This window comes from Ostrea edulis, chromosome 7, assembly GCF_947568905.1.
Source record: "Ostrea edulis chromosome 7, xbOstEdul1.1, whole genome shotgun sequence".
In the NCBI taxonomy this organism is placed as follows: Eukaryota; Metazoa; Mollusca; class Bivalvia; order Ostreida; family Ostreidae; genus Ostrea; species Ostrea edulis.
The window spans coordinates 77658488-77677133 of record NC_079170.1 but is presented as its reverse complement, the minus strand read 5'-3'; the positions used below and the strand labels follow the sequence as shown (position 1 = coordinate 77677133).

Here is an 18646-nt window from a genome sequence, read left to right as displayed (position 1 = left end):
CCAGCGTTAGGGCAAAATGTCGTCAACTTTTGCATGAATCTCAAGACGGTAGTAGTCGGCGTTCTTTATCGTGCTAACAATAAATGTAACAGGGATCTCCGTGTTAACAAAACCATGACTGTCATTTGATAAGCTGGACGCTTGGTTTTGGAAATGTCGCTACCTACGTTAAATATCGCAAGTTAGACAAGGTGCCAGAATCGAGAATCGAACCCGGAACTCCCCTGTTTGGCAGAGAAAGCCTTCACCACCAAGCTACCAATACAGGTAAACCAGAATATGAAATATATAATTTATAACGTATTCAAGTCATTTAGCCTCAATCATGTTTGTGCGCCCACTGCATTAAGGTGTAACCGAATCGAAATTACCTGGTCATTTCCACAAATTAAAACAAGATATATTTTCTTTGGAAAAGGTATGTCGTGGTTCCGATTGACAAAGAGTAGATAGGCAGAACTGTGAGAAAAATGGAAAGGCTACAATTTTTAGATAACGAATACATTAAATGTCATTTTAAACACAAGAATCGTACTCAAGAAAATACCTTCTAAATAGAATTATATTACGTGGCCTGTGATATACATGCATCTACGATGCTGTTTTAAAAATAGAAAAAGTCACGTAAAATCACATGACAGTAGAGATATACAATTGAATATGAATAAATAATGAACTGTTTGAATTTCTAAGAATTTATTAGTCAGCATGGTACATATCCAATTACATTCATGTCTTTGGTTTGATCATCATCTTTGAAGATTTCAAACTATCCCAGGAGCTTTTGTTACCCCAGTGAACCCAGGTCATTCCCTTACTACTGACCGTTGGTTTTCTATAGTATACACCATTAAGATTACAATGAAGACAAGCTTTAAACCACCATCCATTTCCGTACGATGCGGCACAGTTACTGCTCCATATGTCATTGTCGCTGTCTTTTGTGGAGAATTTCATCCCATTATGAACAGTAAAGGAATCCTCTGTGTAAGAAATGTTGTAAAGACAATATATCAACAGTGATATCAAAATATTTTTGTTACGTCAGTACGTATTGATCATGGGTATTAATAGAAGGACAGATATTGATATTTCTGTGTAGATGACGTAGGAAACAAGATGTCGTGGATGCAATTCATTGTGGGAACCAATTCGTTTATGGTAGGATAATTTGCTACATGTACAGAATATGGTATAATTACATATCATGTTTCAAAACTAACTGTGTAAGTCCTATGATGTGTTCAACCCCAGGTTCTATACACTATGTAAAGAACATGGCACAATTACATAAAAGACCAGAGCCACAAAGTACTAAAATTGGCCCTTTCACCAAAATAAATGAGACTTTCACAGTTGATGCTCTAGGATTTATAGGTCATAGAACAATTTATTTTATAACAATATCTTTTCTAGTTTTCGTTTTACAGTCGTTTAAACTTTGTGTTGTTTTTCAACAGAAAAGCTATATAACGTCATGATGTTGACGTTATGAGAATCACAGTGTAATACACAAATAATGGACGCATAGGTTAATATATATTTTTTGGGCTTATTCTGATTGTAAATCACAACTGTTAAAATACTAGGAACTTGTATATTTTCTATCACGATGTTTAAATTTGTGATATATTGCCCCCCCCCCTTCCCACTACATAACACTACAATTTTTTCCCCGCTGTATTGGACATACATTTGTAATTGAAAAATCGTGATCAAAAATTAAAATTCCTTGCAGTGAAAGGACCACAGCAAACAGTATTGTTTTACCGTCTATCTCAAAGACGAGTTTATGTTTTCAAGTTGCATATATATATCTATTTGTATCAACTTCCATTAAAATTGATATAATTGAGGATAAAAAAAAAAGAGAGAGACAACTGTATAATTTTGATTAAACTTGAGTTATTATAGTAACTAATTACAAAAATGGAGTTTTCAAACTATTTTTTTTTTTTTAAATAAAACACGGTGGACCTTGAAAATTGTCGGCACCTCTGAAGTCTTAATTTTCTGAGCGAGGTAGACATTTAAGTCCACGGAGATCTGACATCTGTGCCTCCTCTGTGCCACCGTGCACCTTCGTGTGATAAAAAAAAAAATACTAAGCGAAATATTAGTGGGTGAAAATTAAAACGTATAAAACGGCGACTTGTATATATTCATATCATTTAATGATATATATTATTGTAAATTTAAAATAGTAATTTAATTTTTAAAAATGTACCTTCACTGTCTATCTCTAAAGAATTACTATACTGATTTGATAACTTACTTAAATTGTTTACATGTTGGAGTTTGCTATTCGAAACAATTCATCTTAATTACCCTTAACTTATGACGTCCGTTCTGTATTAACTTTCCACGTTTATATGTTTGAAGCAGATATAGAGTGGACAGTGTCACTAAATGGATTTTAATTATCTCTAAGTAGAAACCTCAACATGTTTGTAAATCGGAATTATTTCTTGTATATAGATATATCAAGATATTGATATATATCCGTATGCAGACTTCCCCGCAGACGTTCACACCTTTATGAAACGCCCAAATTCTCGACATCCCGTACACAAACACCTGTACGTGTTAGTCGCACATTGTTTCACAGCACGAGCAGCACGAGTTCACCAAGAGAAGGATCATTTGACTTTGAAAATGAACAAACGAATATCACATGGTATAAATTGGCATTGATTTCAATTTGTTAAATAGCATGAATTATATCAGCTCAAAGAAATGTGGACCATAAAATGACAAGTAAAAGCATTGGTTTATTTGTGCGATTATTTTAAAAGATTGACATTTATATTAGTGCACCACATGTATTTTAATGTATGATTTTCATTGTAATTAAGAATATTAGATGATTTAGATCCGCTGTCTACATGTTTACAGGTAGTGTAGAAATATCAAAAAGTGTACAGTTGACAACGCGATTGAAATAAGAATGCGGACATTTTTTTGTTTATTCAGTGACTCACGAACTTACCCGTCTTCTGAAGGAAAGTTATAGAACATACTATTTTTTTTATATCGGTTATAACACCCGAAAACGGGGACAAAAATCATATTCGCTTGCCATGGGTTTTGGGTCGATTGTGCTCTTCGTGGGTTGAGCACATTTTGCTATTGAAGATGGAAATTTTCTTTAAAATGCCTAGATTGTCCGCTTGCATAAACATGTATTGCGGTGGTAAAAAAAAGTCTAGTAAATCCAATGAAGTTGTAGTAATATAGATTTTATATTTATTTCATTTTTGACTGAGAGGGCGTTAGATAGCTAGGCACGTAACATCGGTTTAAAAAAGGGAGGGGGGGGGGCAGTCCTAACTCGCGCCAGCCGAATAATTTAACATGGAAAAAAGAGAAATTAAATATATCAGAATGAAGTGGAATGGTTAATTAATAAGAATAATATTGTACATTTAAGATTTGATTAAACTTCCCGTACCTGTATACAATTACTGGTGCTCTCTCTCTCTCTCTCTCTCTCTCTCTCTCTCTCTCTCTCTCTCTCTCTCTCTCTCTCTCAGTTATAGATTCAGTACTGTTGTATAGCGTGTATGAATAGAAGCAACTAAAATGCAAATCGTCAAATAATGTTGTCTATATATATTTGTGTGTGAACTAATTGCATTTGAAACCGATATTTTAAAACATCCTTACAGTAGACTTGGATGGGTCCATGTGGCGATCTATCCACTGCACACTTAAAGAAATTGAATTTGGGAGGGGGATTGGGACAGTTTGAGTGGATGAAAACCACCACCGCCACCACACACATGTACACAATTTAAGGTTTTGAAGATTGGACAATTTAAGCACAATTTCCTGTTGCTATTGTAGGCTGGATTATTAAATTAAGATATATTTATTGGCACAACACATGTCCAGTTTATTAATTGGCAAAACATATATAATATAGCATTCAGTCCGTCTGTCATAATTTAATTTTACTTGTATCACGCAATTTGATTTGTTGAGCACGCTGAAAAAAATATTTGTTTATATTGTTTAAATGTAACTTGACATTGGGACACACCTCCTTGACAACCAAGACGACACTATTTTTCCTTTTCTAATTTTACATTGGACAATGGAACACTAATACGTTGATAGGCTTTCGAACTAGGCCATGAAATTGAAAATCAACGGAATCAAACATACACAATTCATAAATGCTGCACTGTCTTACCCCCCCCCCCCCAACCCCCCAAACAAAAAACAAAACGCACAGTCTTTGTTTACAAGTAAAGTTACATAAAAATAGAAAATAAAAAAACTCATGACATGTACAACGATATCATATGTGAAATCAAAACAAAACAAAACCAGTATATCGAGTATTTTCATATGGGGGTTACTTGATCCGCCTATCGAAGCATGAAATGCGTCATGAATATCTTACAACAGATGACGTCATGTCTCATCGATAACATGTGGATCGCTATCTATGAATTGCTTACATAATTTACTGTCGGATTTAACTGGCGGCAATGCTGCATGCTATGGTAAGTAATGTTGTAGTTTAAATCTGTTATTTTGAATTCCTTTTTGCCTGACCAGGTCATGCTAATATTCAGCCCGAAACTTGGATGTACTGTAAATCAAAGAAGGACTTGCTCCCAATGTACGTAAAGTTAGGTTAAATACAACAGTTATTTCGAATGTTGACAGTCTAAAGCTGCGTAGTAACACTTTTGTAAAATAAATAGAGCAAAAATTATTCGATATGATATCAGTACCATACAAGAATACTTGCGTGAAGCCTGAATATTTTCCGATATCCCAAAGTGAAAGAAGACGCCGCGCCATGTTCATTTCAGTCACTAGGCCTAACAGTTTCGGTAACTGTCGTTTCGTTCAATGATAATGTTTATGATAATAATGTAAAACTACCAAAATTGTACACAGTTTTTAAGCAACGATGCAATGAAGATGTATTGTGAACGACTTTAAAAGATGAAAACAACTAGGTATTGAAAATGAACATCTATAGTAAAAGGGCAAAACAAGCTGCAACCGAAAACTATTATTAGGTGAGGGAATTTCCCTTGCTTTAAAAATAAACACCGAACTAAAATGACCTATGTACATATACATGACACGAAATAAAAAATGTAGTTTCCTTCTCCATAAGATACTTAAACCAGCCATATTTTCGGTAAAATTCAAGTTTACCACCACTAGCGCATTATAACCGTAATATTTTTCAGCAATCCGGAATATCGTTTTTTTTTAAAAATAAAAATAGTGCTCATAGCTCGCCCTAAAATATTTTTGCATTTATGGTCAATTGAAAAGGTGTATATTATAAAAATACTTTAAATATTTTGGGCGAGATGAAACCAGTATGAGAAAACCTTTACAAAATAACCAGTTTTTGGTGAAAAATGACAGAAATACGGTACCATATCCGGTTCTAGTATGTATACAGCTTTAGTTGTGCTCCTATTTTTAAAATTTAACATGTTTTTTTAAGCCCCGGATTCTGATACAAATTTATAACACCAATACTCCTATTCAACACTTACTTTCATTTTAATATATTTTAAGGACCATAATATGGGGTTTGTGGCTCTGGTCCTTTGTTTGATATGACTTAATCTTATCTATCTAATGTGATCGACCCTCCTATTGTATACGGTATTATCAGAATACTTTATATTATATATCTCTTTAGAAATATGACAGTGTCTTGTAGAGAAACATCAATTTGGTATTTTGTTCTATTGCGCCATCTCATCGACAATCACCATATTCATTAATTTATGGAAATAGTGATACTAATTAATAACAATAAATACTTACTCATTCCGAATGATCCCCGGAATCCCGCTACTTTCAGCTTGTACTTATCCGATCTACTTCCGACAACAAACGTGGAGTATTGTACAAATCCTTGTTCCCCTTTAAACTTGTTCATGTCTATTCTTAGCTTCATTTTCCCGCTTTTTGTTAAATCATGTATGGCATTGTTACCTGAAAGAATTTTCAGAACATACCAGATTGAATGTATGAAGATATAGACAAACATCTTACCTAACATTTTTTTGCAAAAGTAAGTAACTAAAGAAATCAATCAGTAACTTAATGAATTAAAGATTCTTAATATTTCATGTTTGTAAACAAAACATATTTAAAATTCTGTTTTTATTTGTAAAGTAAGCTGCGGTGCACTTCTTCCCTTTCAGCTACGAATTGATACCTTATATTTTCTTTCAATACATGTTATAGAATTTCCAAATATTTAAGAGCCAGTTATAAATCAATTAACATATATGTACACGGGATATATTATCCTCGAAAAGATCTTCGAAACAAGTATACAAATAAATATTCTATTCCATTCCTCCTAATTTATTTACAGACCCTTAATCATGCTGCTACATTACTGGCACGGACCGGCCCGAAACGAACGTTGAATAGCTTACATGATACGCTGAACGATTTCCTCGAGAAGATGAACTCTAAAATTACCTGTATATGAATGATTTATAAAATCACAAAAACTTTTACCCGCGGGAAAATGAACCCTGAACAGTTGTTGAAATCCTCTAGTAGTGGTCCTGTGATGTTGGAAAGGGAAAAACAGTACATGCATGCCACAGTCAGCTTGGCATATGGACAGACATTGACCCCTGGACACACCAGAGGTGGGGTCAGGTGCCTAAGAGGAATAAACATACCCTGTTGACCGGTCACACCCACCGTGAGCACTAAATCTTGATCAGGGAAACAGTGTCATCTGTGGTGAAAATCAGTGTGCCAAGAACGGCCAAAGAAATGATATGAAACACGACAGACAACATTAACTTTTGACTCAATGATATGTTGTATTGGTTTACTACAGTGTATATCATTATAACGACCATACAATGATCACGCTGTCTGTGGAGTTGTAATAGGTGGTGATCTTGGATCAAACAGAACGCATAACGGTTTACACAGAACACTGGCCGAGTTGCGCGGAGCAATTAACTATTTGCAAGCAACATTGACTGATTCACAACGAAAGATGAACGATTAGCAAGGAAGACTGAATGATTTGCAAGGAACACTCAACAGTTTGCATGGAACGCTAAATGGCTTTCTCGGAGCGATGAACAGAATGCTTTTGAGAGGTAGTAGTACGCTTTAAAAGGGTCTGTAAATATAAGAAATTCAAGTACTTTGATTAAACTATGTAAACATAATTTTCACTCTACAAAAATTAAACATTAACCAAGCCAGTATTCGTGATCCGGACGACCGAATCCCTCCGCAAAATCTTTCCATTTTTTGTTTTGAAAGTTTGTGGATCCATCCATTCTTCGTTGTATCACCTGAAAATTGAATGGAAAAATAAATAACACATGATATACGCCAGTAGCGCAGTGGTAAAGTGCTCGTTCCATAACCGTGAGATTATAAGTTTGAATCCCTGAACCACGAGCTTGCCATGACCGCATCAAAACTAAGGCAGTAATTCTTCTTTTGCCAAACAATTTGCATTTATGAATGAAAATCAAGATGTAATATAATTAAGGTGACGATGAAAAAAATCGCCGAAAATGTGCAATTGAAATTAATTTATTAGGACAGATGGAATATTTTGAAATGTTGATGATATTGGATCAAATCTGATGAATTACAAATATCCATATCCAGGACGATGATATTTTATATAACATATATAAGACCGACGCCATAATACGACGTCTGGTGGTTTTAGCAAATATGTCTTCTATATTGAAGTCATCAAGTAGTTTCTATATTGTAAGGCACCTGATCCCACCTCTGGTAGATACAGGGGTCCGTGTTTGCCCTACTCTTTATTTTGTATTGTTTGTAGGATATATTAGACTGATCACTGTTCGTTGTCTTCACCTTTTGTTCAAACTTTGTTTCCATCCAGAGGGAATTTTACCTAGTTTAATTATTCTTTTGAATAGTACCCATATATTTTGATAATACATCTTTTCCATGAATTAAATGTTCTGATTGAATTTAATCGGACCCGGGTTTTATTTTTATTTTAATAGTGTTATACAATCAACCACTTCCTTTTTGAAAAAAATATATATCCACCAGGGATATCGACAGAATTTTAAGGTTTTTTTATTTGATACGATTGTAGTCTCAAGTGGCAATATTGTAAAATTGATCGTCATAGATTTAATTTTTATCGGACACGTACCCAATTGTAAAGTGGTCAGCAAAAACTGAAGCGACACTTTCGGGTGCATTTCCTACTCTTTCGGCAAATTGTATTTCTATATTTTGTATTGCTTGTAGGAGTTATGAGATTGATCACTGTTGTTTATCTTCACCTTGCATTTGGCGTGGTTTTTGTCAACGATTTGATTTGGAATAAGACAGGCACTCGTGATTTTTACACATTTTATCAATAGAAAATAAGACAGGCACTCGTGATTTTTACACATTTTTTCAATAGGAAATAAGACAGGCATTCGTGATTTGGACACATTTTATCAATAGAAAATAAGACAGGCACTCGTGATTTGGACACACTTTATCAATAGAAAATAAAACAGCCACCATTGATTTTTATATAATTTTAATAGAAAAGAAGTCGACATCCGTTTCTGTTTCAAGCCCAATACTATTTCAATATCTGTTATGACTTTGAATCATGATCATTATCCTTGATATTTACCATATTTACCATAAAGGGAAGCACTAATGTACCCATAAATTGTAATAAACTTCTCATCTTACTCAAAAAAATTCTGACTTAATAATTTCGAAAGTTTTAACTTAAGATACGACACTTCTCTTTTACTAACGTGTTTCTAAGTTTAAATCCTAAACTTGACTTACGAAATATTCTTAACACACGATCTGATGATGCGAAAGCACATTTTTTACGTTCGCTTTCAATATTTCATAGTAAATATTATAATTAGAATATCTATTTAACCAATGTGGGTCCACAACGGAGCATTAGGATATACAAGGTTCATACATATTCAATATTGGCCGTCCACAACTGAAGAGATGCTAAATGGAGAATTAACGATTTTAATGCACATAGATTACCAAATAAATCTTTACCAGAATTTAAGAATATTTTTGTAGGACAATATGTTTTAATGTACATCTATTAATACCTACATACATTTAAAAATACAAGGTCATCCTCAAAAATAGTTGTTGATTTTAATCGCCAAACTTGTGTTTTTCATGATTGCATGTGAAATATAAATAGTTTACATATATTCTTTAAATACATTTTAAACTATTATAAATTTCTAATTGCACATATATCTATAGGTGAAGTGACATAACTATAATACATTGGAATTATACTCTTAATATATACATATATTCGGGGAGAAAAACTGCAAATTTTCAATTCCGCCATTTTTAAGCCATATCGAACTTTTCGGTGCATTTACCAATGCAATTGCACTGTACAGGGTGCAGAAAGTGAACAAGAAAAAAGTGTACACCACGGAAAGATGTACACTTTATGGTCGGTGTAGAGAGATCAAGCGCGCCCTAGTATTCTAAAGGTAGAAGTACACGTACATTGGGAATAGGCAAATATATATATATGTTGTACCAGGTGGAGGGGGTGAATGTTATGTACCCCTACCTCTATACTTAGATTCAAATAACTATTCATTTTCTTTCAAGCACATGGATTGTCATTCTGACCCTCGCCTACCCCCTATTGAATGCATATAGAAAGAAAGGTTAATAACAAGGCTGTGATAATCTTGAAATTCTATACATGTTTAATAATCCTAGTGTAGCGTTGGTGTATTGTTCAAAGAATAAATTAGAACAATACCATATTGTACAACATCCGAACATCTAATTCAATGGTTAAATATTAACGCGTGTTAGGATATCTCCCCTGGTTTTTGTAAGGATACACTGAGACTCATTCAAAAGCCTAGAATTGATCTAGCTGATCATAACCATTTGGTGTCAAGCTTTTGATAACATATGTTGCCAGTGTTTAAAGTAACATGGCTCAATTTTAGGGTCTAGATATATAAGATCGTTTTTCAAAGTGGTGGAGGGAAGCCAAAAAACAAATTTACATCACAATGATATAAAATTATTGTCCAAAAATGAAATATTCCCTAAGCTTCAAATAATGCATGAAGAAGGGGGGATGATCGTTTGTTAACTGCTCAGGTTCATTTCATCATAAATTCTTACCATTCAATGCACGAGGGGTTGAAATTGATTACCACAAGATAGCGGTTGCTACTCCAATTTTAGATGCGGTTTGTATTTTCTGTAACAGTTTCTTTAATATTATATTCGCTACTTTATCATTTGCATTATGATGTCAAAGCAAAAGACCCTGACGTCACATATTTCAAAAATGTTTGTGTGGAGATTGAACTTAAAATTTCCCCGTGTCAAAATGCGCCTGTGTTATCCTAAAAAGTATTCTTGGACGTAGACATATGGAATATTCCAAATGTACTTTCTTTATTTTGTCTGTCAAGTAAAGATTACGTGCTTTCGAAAACGTCTAGCGTTCAACTTCGCTTTCGTCTTGAAAATTTTAATGAAGACGCTGAGGTTTGTTTTCATTTTTTCTAAAAAAAAAAATTTGGAACATCAAACAGCATGAAAGCAGTCATTTTTATTTTAATAGTTGACAGACAGTAACTTGCGAAAAAAATCTTAACTTAAGATAGGGTGTCGTAAAGTTACGATGATTTTTAGACGGGGTCACGTGACCCCGTCTATTAGTTTACTGTCAGTCGAGGCCTCAAAATGGAAGCCGTGTGGAGAACACATGAATTGAATCTACGTGGACGAAAAGAGTGCATAAACTGCGCTGATAATGTTGTACACATATTTGAAAAATATAAGATTAATATTTTGAAAAAAAACAATGTTTTTATTTTTCATTGATTTATAAGATGAATTTTAATTATCTTTCAAACAGAAACGATTTTTGTTTCCATGAGCAAATATTCTTACTTTATTTACATCCGGCCTTTTTTACGGAAGAAACCAAGAATATGCAAATGTATCCGGAGTTTGTCGTGATATTTATTCTATGCACGCAAAAAATAGTTTTAATGCAAGCCAACAATATTACCCCCCGACAATTATACAGGTTTTTTTGGACGTTTTTCTTATCTATTTTGAAGTCAAAAGGTCAAAGCCTCTTTTTCACTATACACTGTAGATTTGAGCTTTCCTCTAACTTTTATACATGGTACTTGCTGGTGCATGTCTATCAGACTTCAAATTCTGATGGCATTCAAGATACATGTTGCTTTTAAAATCCAAAGGTCAAAGTCATTATCACACTAAATACCTATTGCGGCTATTCAAAGGTTCATACTTATAACCTATATAAAATACGTGCATGTTGTTACTTCATGAATGCAAGGGTACATGATTTTCCTAACTGCAACTCGGCTATACGAATCTTTGATGCTTAATATTTTGAAATTATTATAGGTTATAGACTTTGTATGGGAAAATATGACGACCGAGTTTTTTTGGCGCGTAGACGGACCGAGCTTGCGAGGTCCGTCCGCGACAAAAAACGAGGTCATCATATTTTCCCATACAAAGTCTATAACCTTTTTATTATATACTTTCAATTTCATTTAGAAACTAACAATAATTTATTTTTTACAATTTCTTTATTGGTTTAACTGAGTAAAAGATGAAAAATTTGAAAATTAACGACGTAGTAATTTGCCTGTGTATTGATTGTGACGTAATGTTTGCGGGCCGGAATGTTTCCGGGCATATATCGTGTGATATATGCCCGCCAACTTTTAAAGAAAAAAGAAGAGATGAAATTGAAAGTATATAATAATATAATTTACAGCTCTTTATATTATATTATTTAAAAACAAATGTCTGGCTTGTGGACTTGTATATTTATGATTGACTATCATATATATGCAAGGTGAAGATTACGAACAGTGATCAATCTCATAACTCCTACAAGCAATACAAAATAGATAGTTGGGCAAACACGAACCCCTGGACACACAAGAGGTGGGATATCTTTCATTGCATAGGAAACTTCTAGTCCTAATGTGTGTCAAAAAAAATGGAAATTATGTAAATAATTTGTTAAAATGTTTACAATTTACATGTATATATTTACAGTTCTAGTAGTTTAGAAACTATTTCTATGCCCCCGAGATCGAAGATCAGGGGGCATATTGTTTTGGTCCTATCTGTAATTCTGTAATTCTGTCTGAAACTTCAACTTTGCTAATAACTTTTGAACAGTAATTGATAGAGCTTTGATATTTCACATGAGTATTCCTTATGACAGGACCTTGTGACCTCCACCTTGGAGTTTGACCTACTTTTTGAAAAATCTAACCTTGCTAATAACTTTTGAACGGTAAATGATATTTCACATGAGTATTCTTAATGGTAAGACCTTTCCATGGGTATCAACATTTTTTACCTGGTGACCTCGACCTTGGAGTTTGACCTACTTTTTAAAAACTTTAACCCTGCCAATAACTTTTGAACAGTAAGACCTAGAGCTTTGATATTTCATAGGAGTATTTCTTGTGACAAGACCTTTTTGTGGGTACCAATATTTTTTACCATTTGACCTTGGAGTTTGACCTACTTTTTGAAAATTTTAACTTTGGTAATAACATTTGAACAGTATGTGATAGAGCTTTGATATTTCACTGGTGCATTTGACCTACTTTTAAAAAGATTGATATTTGTCTTAACTTCTAAATAGTAAATATTAGAGCTTTCATATTGCACTTGAGCATTTCTTGTGACAAGATATTTTTACTGGTACCAAGATATTCGTCTTTGTGACTTTGGCCATTTTTGGAATTGGCCATTATCGGGGGCATTTTGTGTTTCACAAACACATCTTGTTTTATACAAATTTGGAGTGTTTACATGCCCATTTCATTATAACCTTTTCTGTTATACTAAAAATAGAGATGGAAACCCAGTATTGCAATTTATTTAACCCTGATCAGGCATCAGTCTGTATTATTAACTCAAAATATCACATTGCAACAGTATTATATTCTTTACACAGTCACAGTTCTCTGTTCTATATTGATGTTATTACAATTCAACAGTAATTCTTTTACAATTTTTAAATGTCCAAATAATGGCATATGCATAATATTCTAAAATGCCTAAATTTGCAGCACTTCGTTTCATATTGTTTCACTTAAAAAGACAGTTGTCTGGCTTGTGGACTTGTTTATTTATGTTGGACTGTAACATGTAAATATATTCCATTGCATAGGAAACTTCTAGCCTAAAGTGTGTCAAAAAATTTGAAATTACTATGTTACCAGTTTTGTTACAATGTTTACAATTTGCATGTTCTTGTTTACAGTTTTAGTAGTTTAGAAAATTTCCTTTACTAAAGAAAGAATTGGAGTGTTTACATATCCACTTGATTTTAACCTTTCATGTGTTATTGACAGGTTGTATTGTGCAATTCCAAAGTATGCCATTATCAATCTTATCTTTAACATTTGGTTTCAATATGTTGATCCATAAAAAATAAGGTATAAAACATATACTGTTATATGTCAACCTATCATATGTTATCTTTCTGTCCTGTTGACAAATTGAGCTTTGTTCCATACCTTTATCGAGATTTCTTTTCATTTACTTCATTATAGCATTCATGTTTTTTCACAAGAGTTCAGCACTTGATTTAGCTATGAATAGCTGAAGAGCTAAATGCACAAGTTAAAATGCTGACCCTCACTATAAGATACAAACCAAGAATATTGAGGTTTAATAAGGAAGGAACTATATCGGCGAAATGATAACCAAGAATATCGAGTTATGGATCATATTGATTAAACAAAACTGGTCAAAAGACTCGGGGGTCACAATACAAACATTCCTTTAGATATTCGTTTTGGCCTCAAAACCATAAAAAAGGAACAGAGTTCAAGAACATTTCGATTTTGAACACTTCTTTTCTTGTATCAAAAACACGAATATGATGTTGTACTTAAATCTGCAATCCAAGGCCTATGTCTGATTGAAGTATTTGTCTGGAGACTTTTCATATGAATTGTCATACTAGCATAACTGCACAATTTCTGAAAGTTATGCATTGAATAATTTGACCCCGTCTTTCAGTACTTTGATTTTAAACCTAACTTAACTCCATCAATTCACAAAATCAGCTGATTACGGAAGTCAAACTATTTTGGGAAAACCTACTGGTAAATTATATCCGTGAGTTACGAGCTGTAATTCAGATACGGCTACAAGAAGTTATTAAAATGAAAGGTCATATCACTAAATATTAAGGTAAGACAACATCAGGAGAGTAGTTCTTATTGAGTAGTTTATGTATACAAACAACCACCATTTTGAGGTCAGCAACGAATACTTATGTCGAGCGATTACACGTTACTGGCTTGTGCTAGTTATTTATCTTCAAGCGATATAATTCGGTGCGTGTTTTTGAGGAATTGATGTTATCATGAAAAGCTATAAATAACTGACTTACCGTCCATCCCCCTCCTTCTGTTGTCATGTCACAAAACGCCTTTTTCTTCATTCCTTCAGTGGGATAAATGGTATATACACCGTCTTTGTTTTTCCTGTGTGGCTTCATTTTCAAAATTTCTGAACAGTCTTTGTACTTTTCGGGAACTTTTGGTGAAGAATAGAAATATTCACAAAAAAATGCATGCATATCATTTTCTTGTGTTTCATTTTAAACTTGACAAAGTTGATGACAGCGCAACGTTAAATTCTTTCCTTAAAATACAATGTAAGGGTTTATATTAGCATGTATATCAAACGTACCCTATGGCTTTTACGTCGAATATATGAATCAGGCAGAAATAAAATTTACAGAAATTAAAATACGATAACATTAAGAAGTCTGAAACACAAAAAGCTCATCGAAAATTGAAAATATATCAATATAAGTTAGTCCGACGAATGAAGTTGTTGACAACACGGACGCTTATGAGCGCAAAGAACGTAATGGGACGTAATGTTAGATACGTTACGTGATATAGTCTGTCGTTAATTCGTGGTGAGCAAAAATACACAAAAAACATCTCGACCTTTTTTCGAGATTTTTCTGCAGTCAATAAAAGTCATTTAAAATAGCAGTGTTTCCTAAATGACTTGTGTAGCTGCACAGAGAAGAATAGAGGTATCCATAAAAAATGCATTATATCAGTAGAAATTTCACAAGAGTTATACCACCATCAACATTAATACACAATGTGGACCATCTCAAAATTTGTAGTTAGGATGACGGAGTAACAACGTGGTATTGTTTCTTCATGCCAAGTTTTCTGCTGATTGATGGATTGATTCTATCCTGAAAAATGTCAGTGATTTTTCACTCATATGGAGACGTCATCAATACCGGTGATGGGCTTCAAATATAGGCCTATGCTCGGTAGTTACAACAACCATTGAGCAGTGAGGGTTCTTAAGCGTGCCACACCTAATATGACGTGGGGTATCCGTTGTATAGTCATACCCGTTATCTTCAACTTACACAGAATATTATTTCGCATATTAAACCATTTGAGCGATGTAGTACGATACACAAGCACTAATTAAATATTGCTACATAAAAGTTTTTGCCCAAATTTTAATTTCGTATTGCTTATAGGAGTTATGATATTGATCATTATTCGATCTTAAGCTGGGGCGCATCTGCAAGAGTGTTATTTGCTGGAACAAAGCATAAACATTAAGAATGATTCGTTAAATCATTTCAATGTGATGCCTTTAGAGATATTGATTGATTGTATCTTGTTTAACGTCTCTCGAGAGAATTTTTCACTCATATGGAGACGTTACCAAGGCCAGGGGAGGACTTCATTTAGGCCTTTGCTCGACACTTACGGCCATTCAGCAATGAGGGTTCTTTAGCGTGTCACACCGACTGTGACACGGGACATCCGTTTTAAGGTCATCTCTGAAAACCATTAACGTTCACATCTGGTGCTGAGCGTTTGGCAATGGAACTGGAACTACCTATTTTAACCACAGGAGTTTAACCCATATGTCTCTGAACTCTGTGATACCATAAATATAGAAAGGGGTCTTAACCAGATTAAAAAAAACTACCCACTCACTTCAAATGATTAAAAAAATCAGAAACTAACTATGGTATGCGGTATGCGTAATTTAATTTTAATTCAACTCACAAATCCATGTAATGTAAACAAGGCTCGTGCCATGTTTTTGTTTATGCAGGTTAAATATAATAGTAAACGTTTCAATTAAAACATATTAAACAGTTTCTAGTGATTGTCAAATCTCATTGTGTTTTAAACATGCTATTTTTTATTAAACAATCTATATGTAAACAAAAACATGACACGAGCCCTGTTTGCATAACAAAGAATTGAGGATGCTGTATCTTGCATGTAACTCAACACCTGATATTCAAAGTTTGGTTGACCATTAATAAGCATTGTAAACAATAAAACTGGAAAAAGTAAAATTTGAAAATGTGTAGCTCAAATTGTGTCCATGTTCCTTTAATGTGCGAATTATTATCAATTTCGATTTCTTGAACATTCGTTGGTTTGGGGTTTGATTTTTTTTTTTTTTTTTTTGCTCTTTTTTTTTTTCATTGAAAATATTTCGGAACACAACAGTGACAAAATGAAAGATCGTATTGGATATTCTTGTCTACCAGCCTCGTTCAAGCTTAAATTAATTGTGCATTATATTAATTGTGATACAGAGGAAATTATATATCATTTCCAAAGGATTTGACAAAGAGGAAGATAAAGGGCTTCAATCAAAATACTTAAATTTTTCATATATCAATATTAATTCGTGGGAGTTAGAAGTTATCAAAAGCATATTCTACTGTATTTTTTTTTTGGGGGGGGGGGGGTCGTATTTGATCATAACTAATTAAAAGATCTAGCAAGTGTTTGAATATTTTAGCGATACATTCCCATGTTGCATTATGTGATGGAACACTACAATGATTCCAGTTTTTTACGCAAACTATGCATTGTTTTCCATCTCCAAGCAAATATGTATACCCTTGTTATTGTTCATGACAGTGCCCTGGTTTTGATTTTATGTCCATATTATAGATGGATGCTCAAATTGTCTGTTTTTGCCATTTGTAAAAAACAGAAATGAGAAATGTACCCATTAATGCCAGTTTAATATTTATTGACCATATATGGCGAAAGTTATAGATCCTCTCATATTATCTGTTTGTTCTAGAACAATTTTCAGTGTGATAAATATTTACAATTATTCATCTTGGTATGAATTGCTAATCCTTTCAAGTCTTCATTTTGAACAGCGCAATGTTGGGCTTCGACAGGACGTAAACTGTTTAAACGTGTATCCATGAATTAAAGACAGCACAAATACACACAGAGAAGATATAATTCTTATATTTGAAATAAACATGTTTAGTGCATATTTCGAATGTGTGGCATTTGTGCAAAAATCTAAGTAAAATCTGACTTCAGAAAAATGAAAAGTTCGTACTGTTTCCATATTTGTACTCCAAATACAAAACCCACCGGTATTCATTGAAAGTGATATTTGACTGAATATATATAATCACAGAAGTATTTTGCGTTAGTTTCATCCATCTTGTTTTTTTTTATCTCGTGGATACATATTTTATCGTTAAAGAATACTAAAGGAACAGCTATTGATTCAATGATTACATTCTAATTAAAAATAGTACACATATGTACGTACAATAAAACATCCTTCCTTAAACAGCAAGTCTAATTCTTGACAATGTAGTTAATTATATACTTACATTTCTTTCTGAAAACGAGACCACCGCCTAACTTATACTTGGACTGGAGAGTCAAAATCATTGGACCGCTGAGAGATGCAGACATATCAGTGTGTTTCCACGGCGCATGCTTCAGAAAAGAACCAACCTCACCTGTTGGGAGAGAAGGCGTATGAAAAAAAAAGATGTGTAGTGAAAAAAATATTTCAGGAAAAGACCACTTATCGCAATATTTCAAATTGTATTCCTTCTGAATTGTTTCTTAACGTTGAAGAATTTAGATTTTTTTGAATATGACTGTACAGATGTATACGAATACAAACATATCTAAATAAATTCCAGGTAGATCTAATATCGGTTTTACGAGTTTAGCTATTTTGAAATTAATTATTTCATCACACTGAATATTATCGATTATTTCAGTTTGTTATACATACACACCCTGGTATATGGAACTCATTTAAAATGGTTTGATATAAATACAATCATACATTATATTTAAAAGTTATTGATACACATCCTGGTATATGTAATGTATGTACATGTAGAATGCTATAAATATGATTATTATATTCTTACTTTTAACAAAGGCATGTGGTTTAATTCCTGAAGAATCCGTTTGTAATGGATGAAACAGGAAAATAACGCACAGCACCAAACACAACATTCTTCCTCGGAGGACGTGCACCGTCTGGTATGATTACACGACTCCTGTGTGTCACGATATCTGATATCATCACACAACATTGATCTGACATTCAAATATTCAATTAATATGAAATGCAATCTCCACACAGCCCTGACCACCGTGTGTTATCATTCTTGTTTTAAAATTCGAATTATTATTTTCATTTACCACATAATAAACAAAACACTGACATAACAATATCTCCAAGTAACAACATGTGCAATTATATG

General features: G+C 33.4%; 1 protein-coding gene across 1 annotated transcript; it reads right to left on the bottom strand.

Annotated features, from left to right (window-relative positions):
* Nucleotides 1-679: 679 nt before the first annotated feature.
* On the bottom strand, nt 680-18439 carry LOC125653704 (ryncolin-1-like). The gene is made up of 6 exons (XM_056145399.1): nt 18308-18439; nt 17750-17881; nt 14477-14622; nt 7226-7325; nt 5812-5982; nt 680-983 (listed from the first exon to the last, which is right to left on the bottom strand). The coding sequence occupies exons 1-6, from the start codon at nt 18393-18395 to the stop codon at nt 730-732; spliced, it is 891 nt and encodes a 296-aa protein (XP_056001374.1). The 5' UTR covers nt 18396-18439; the 3' UTR covers nt 680-729.
* Nucleotides 18440-18646: the final 207 nt, after the last annotated feature.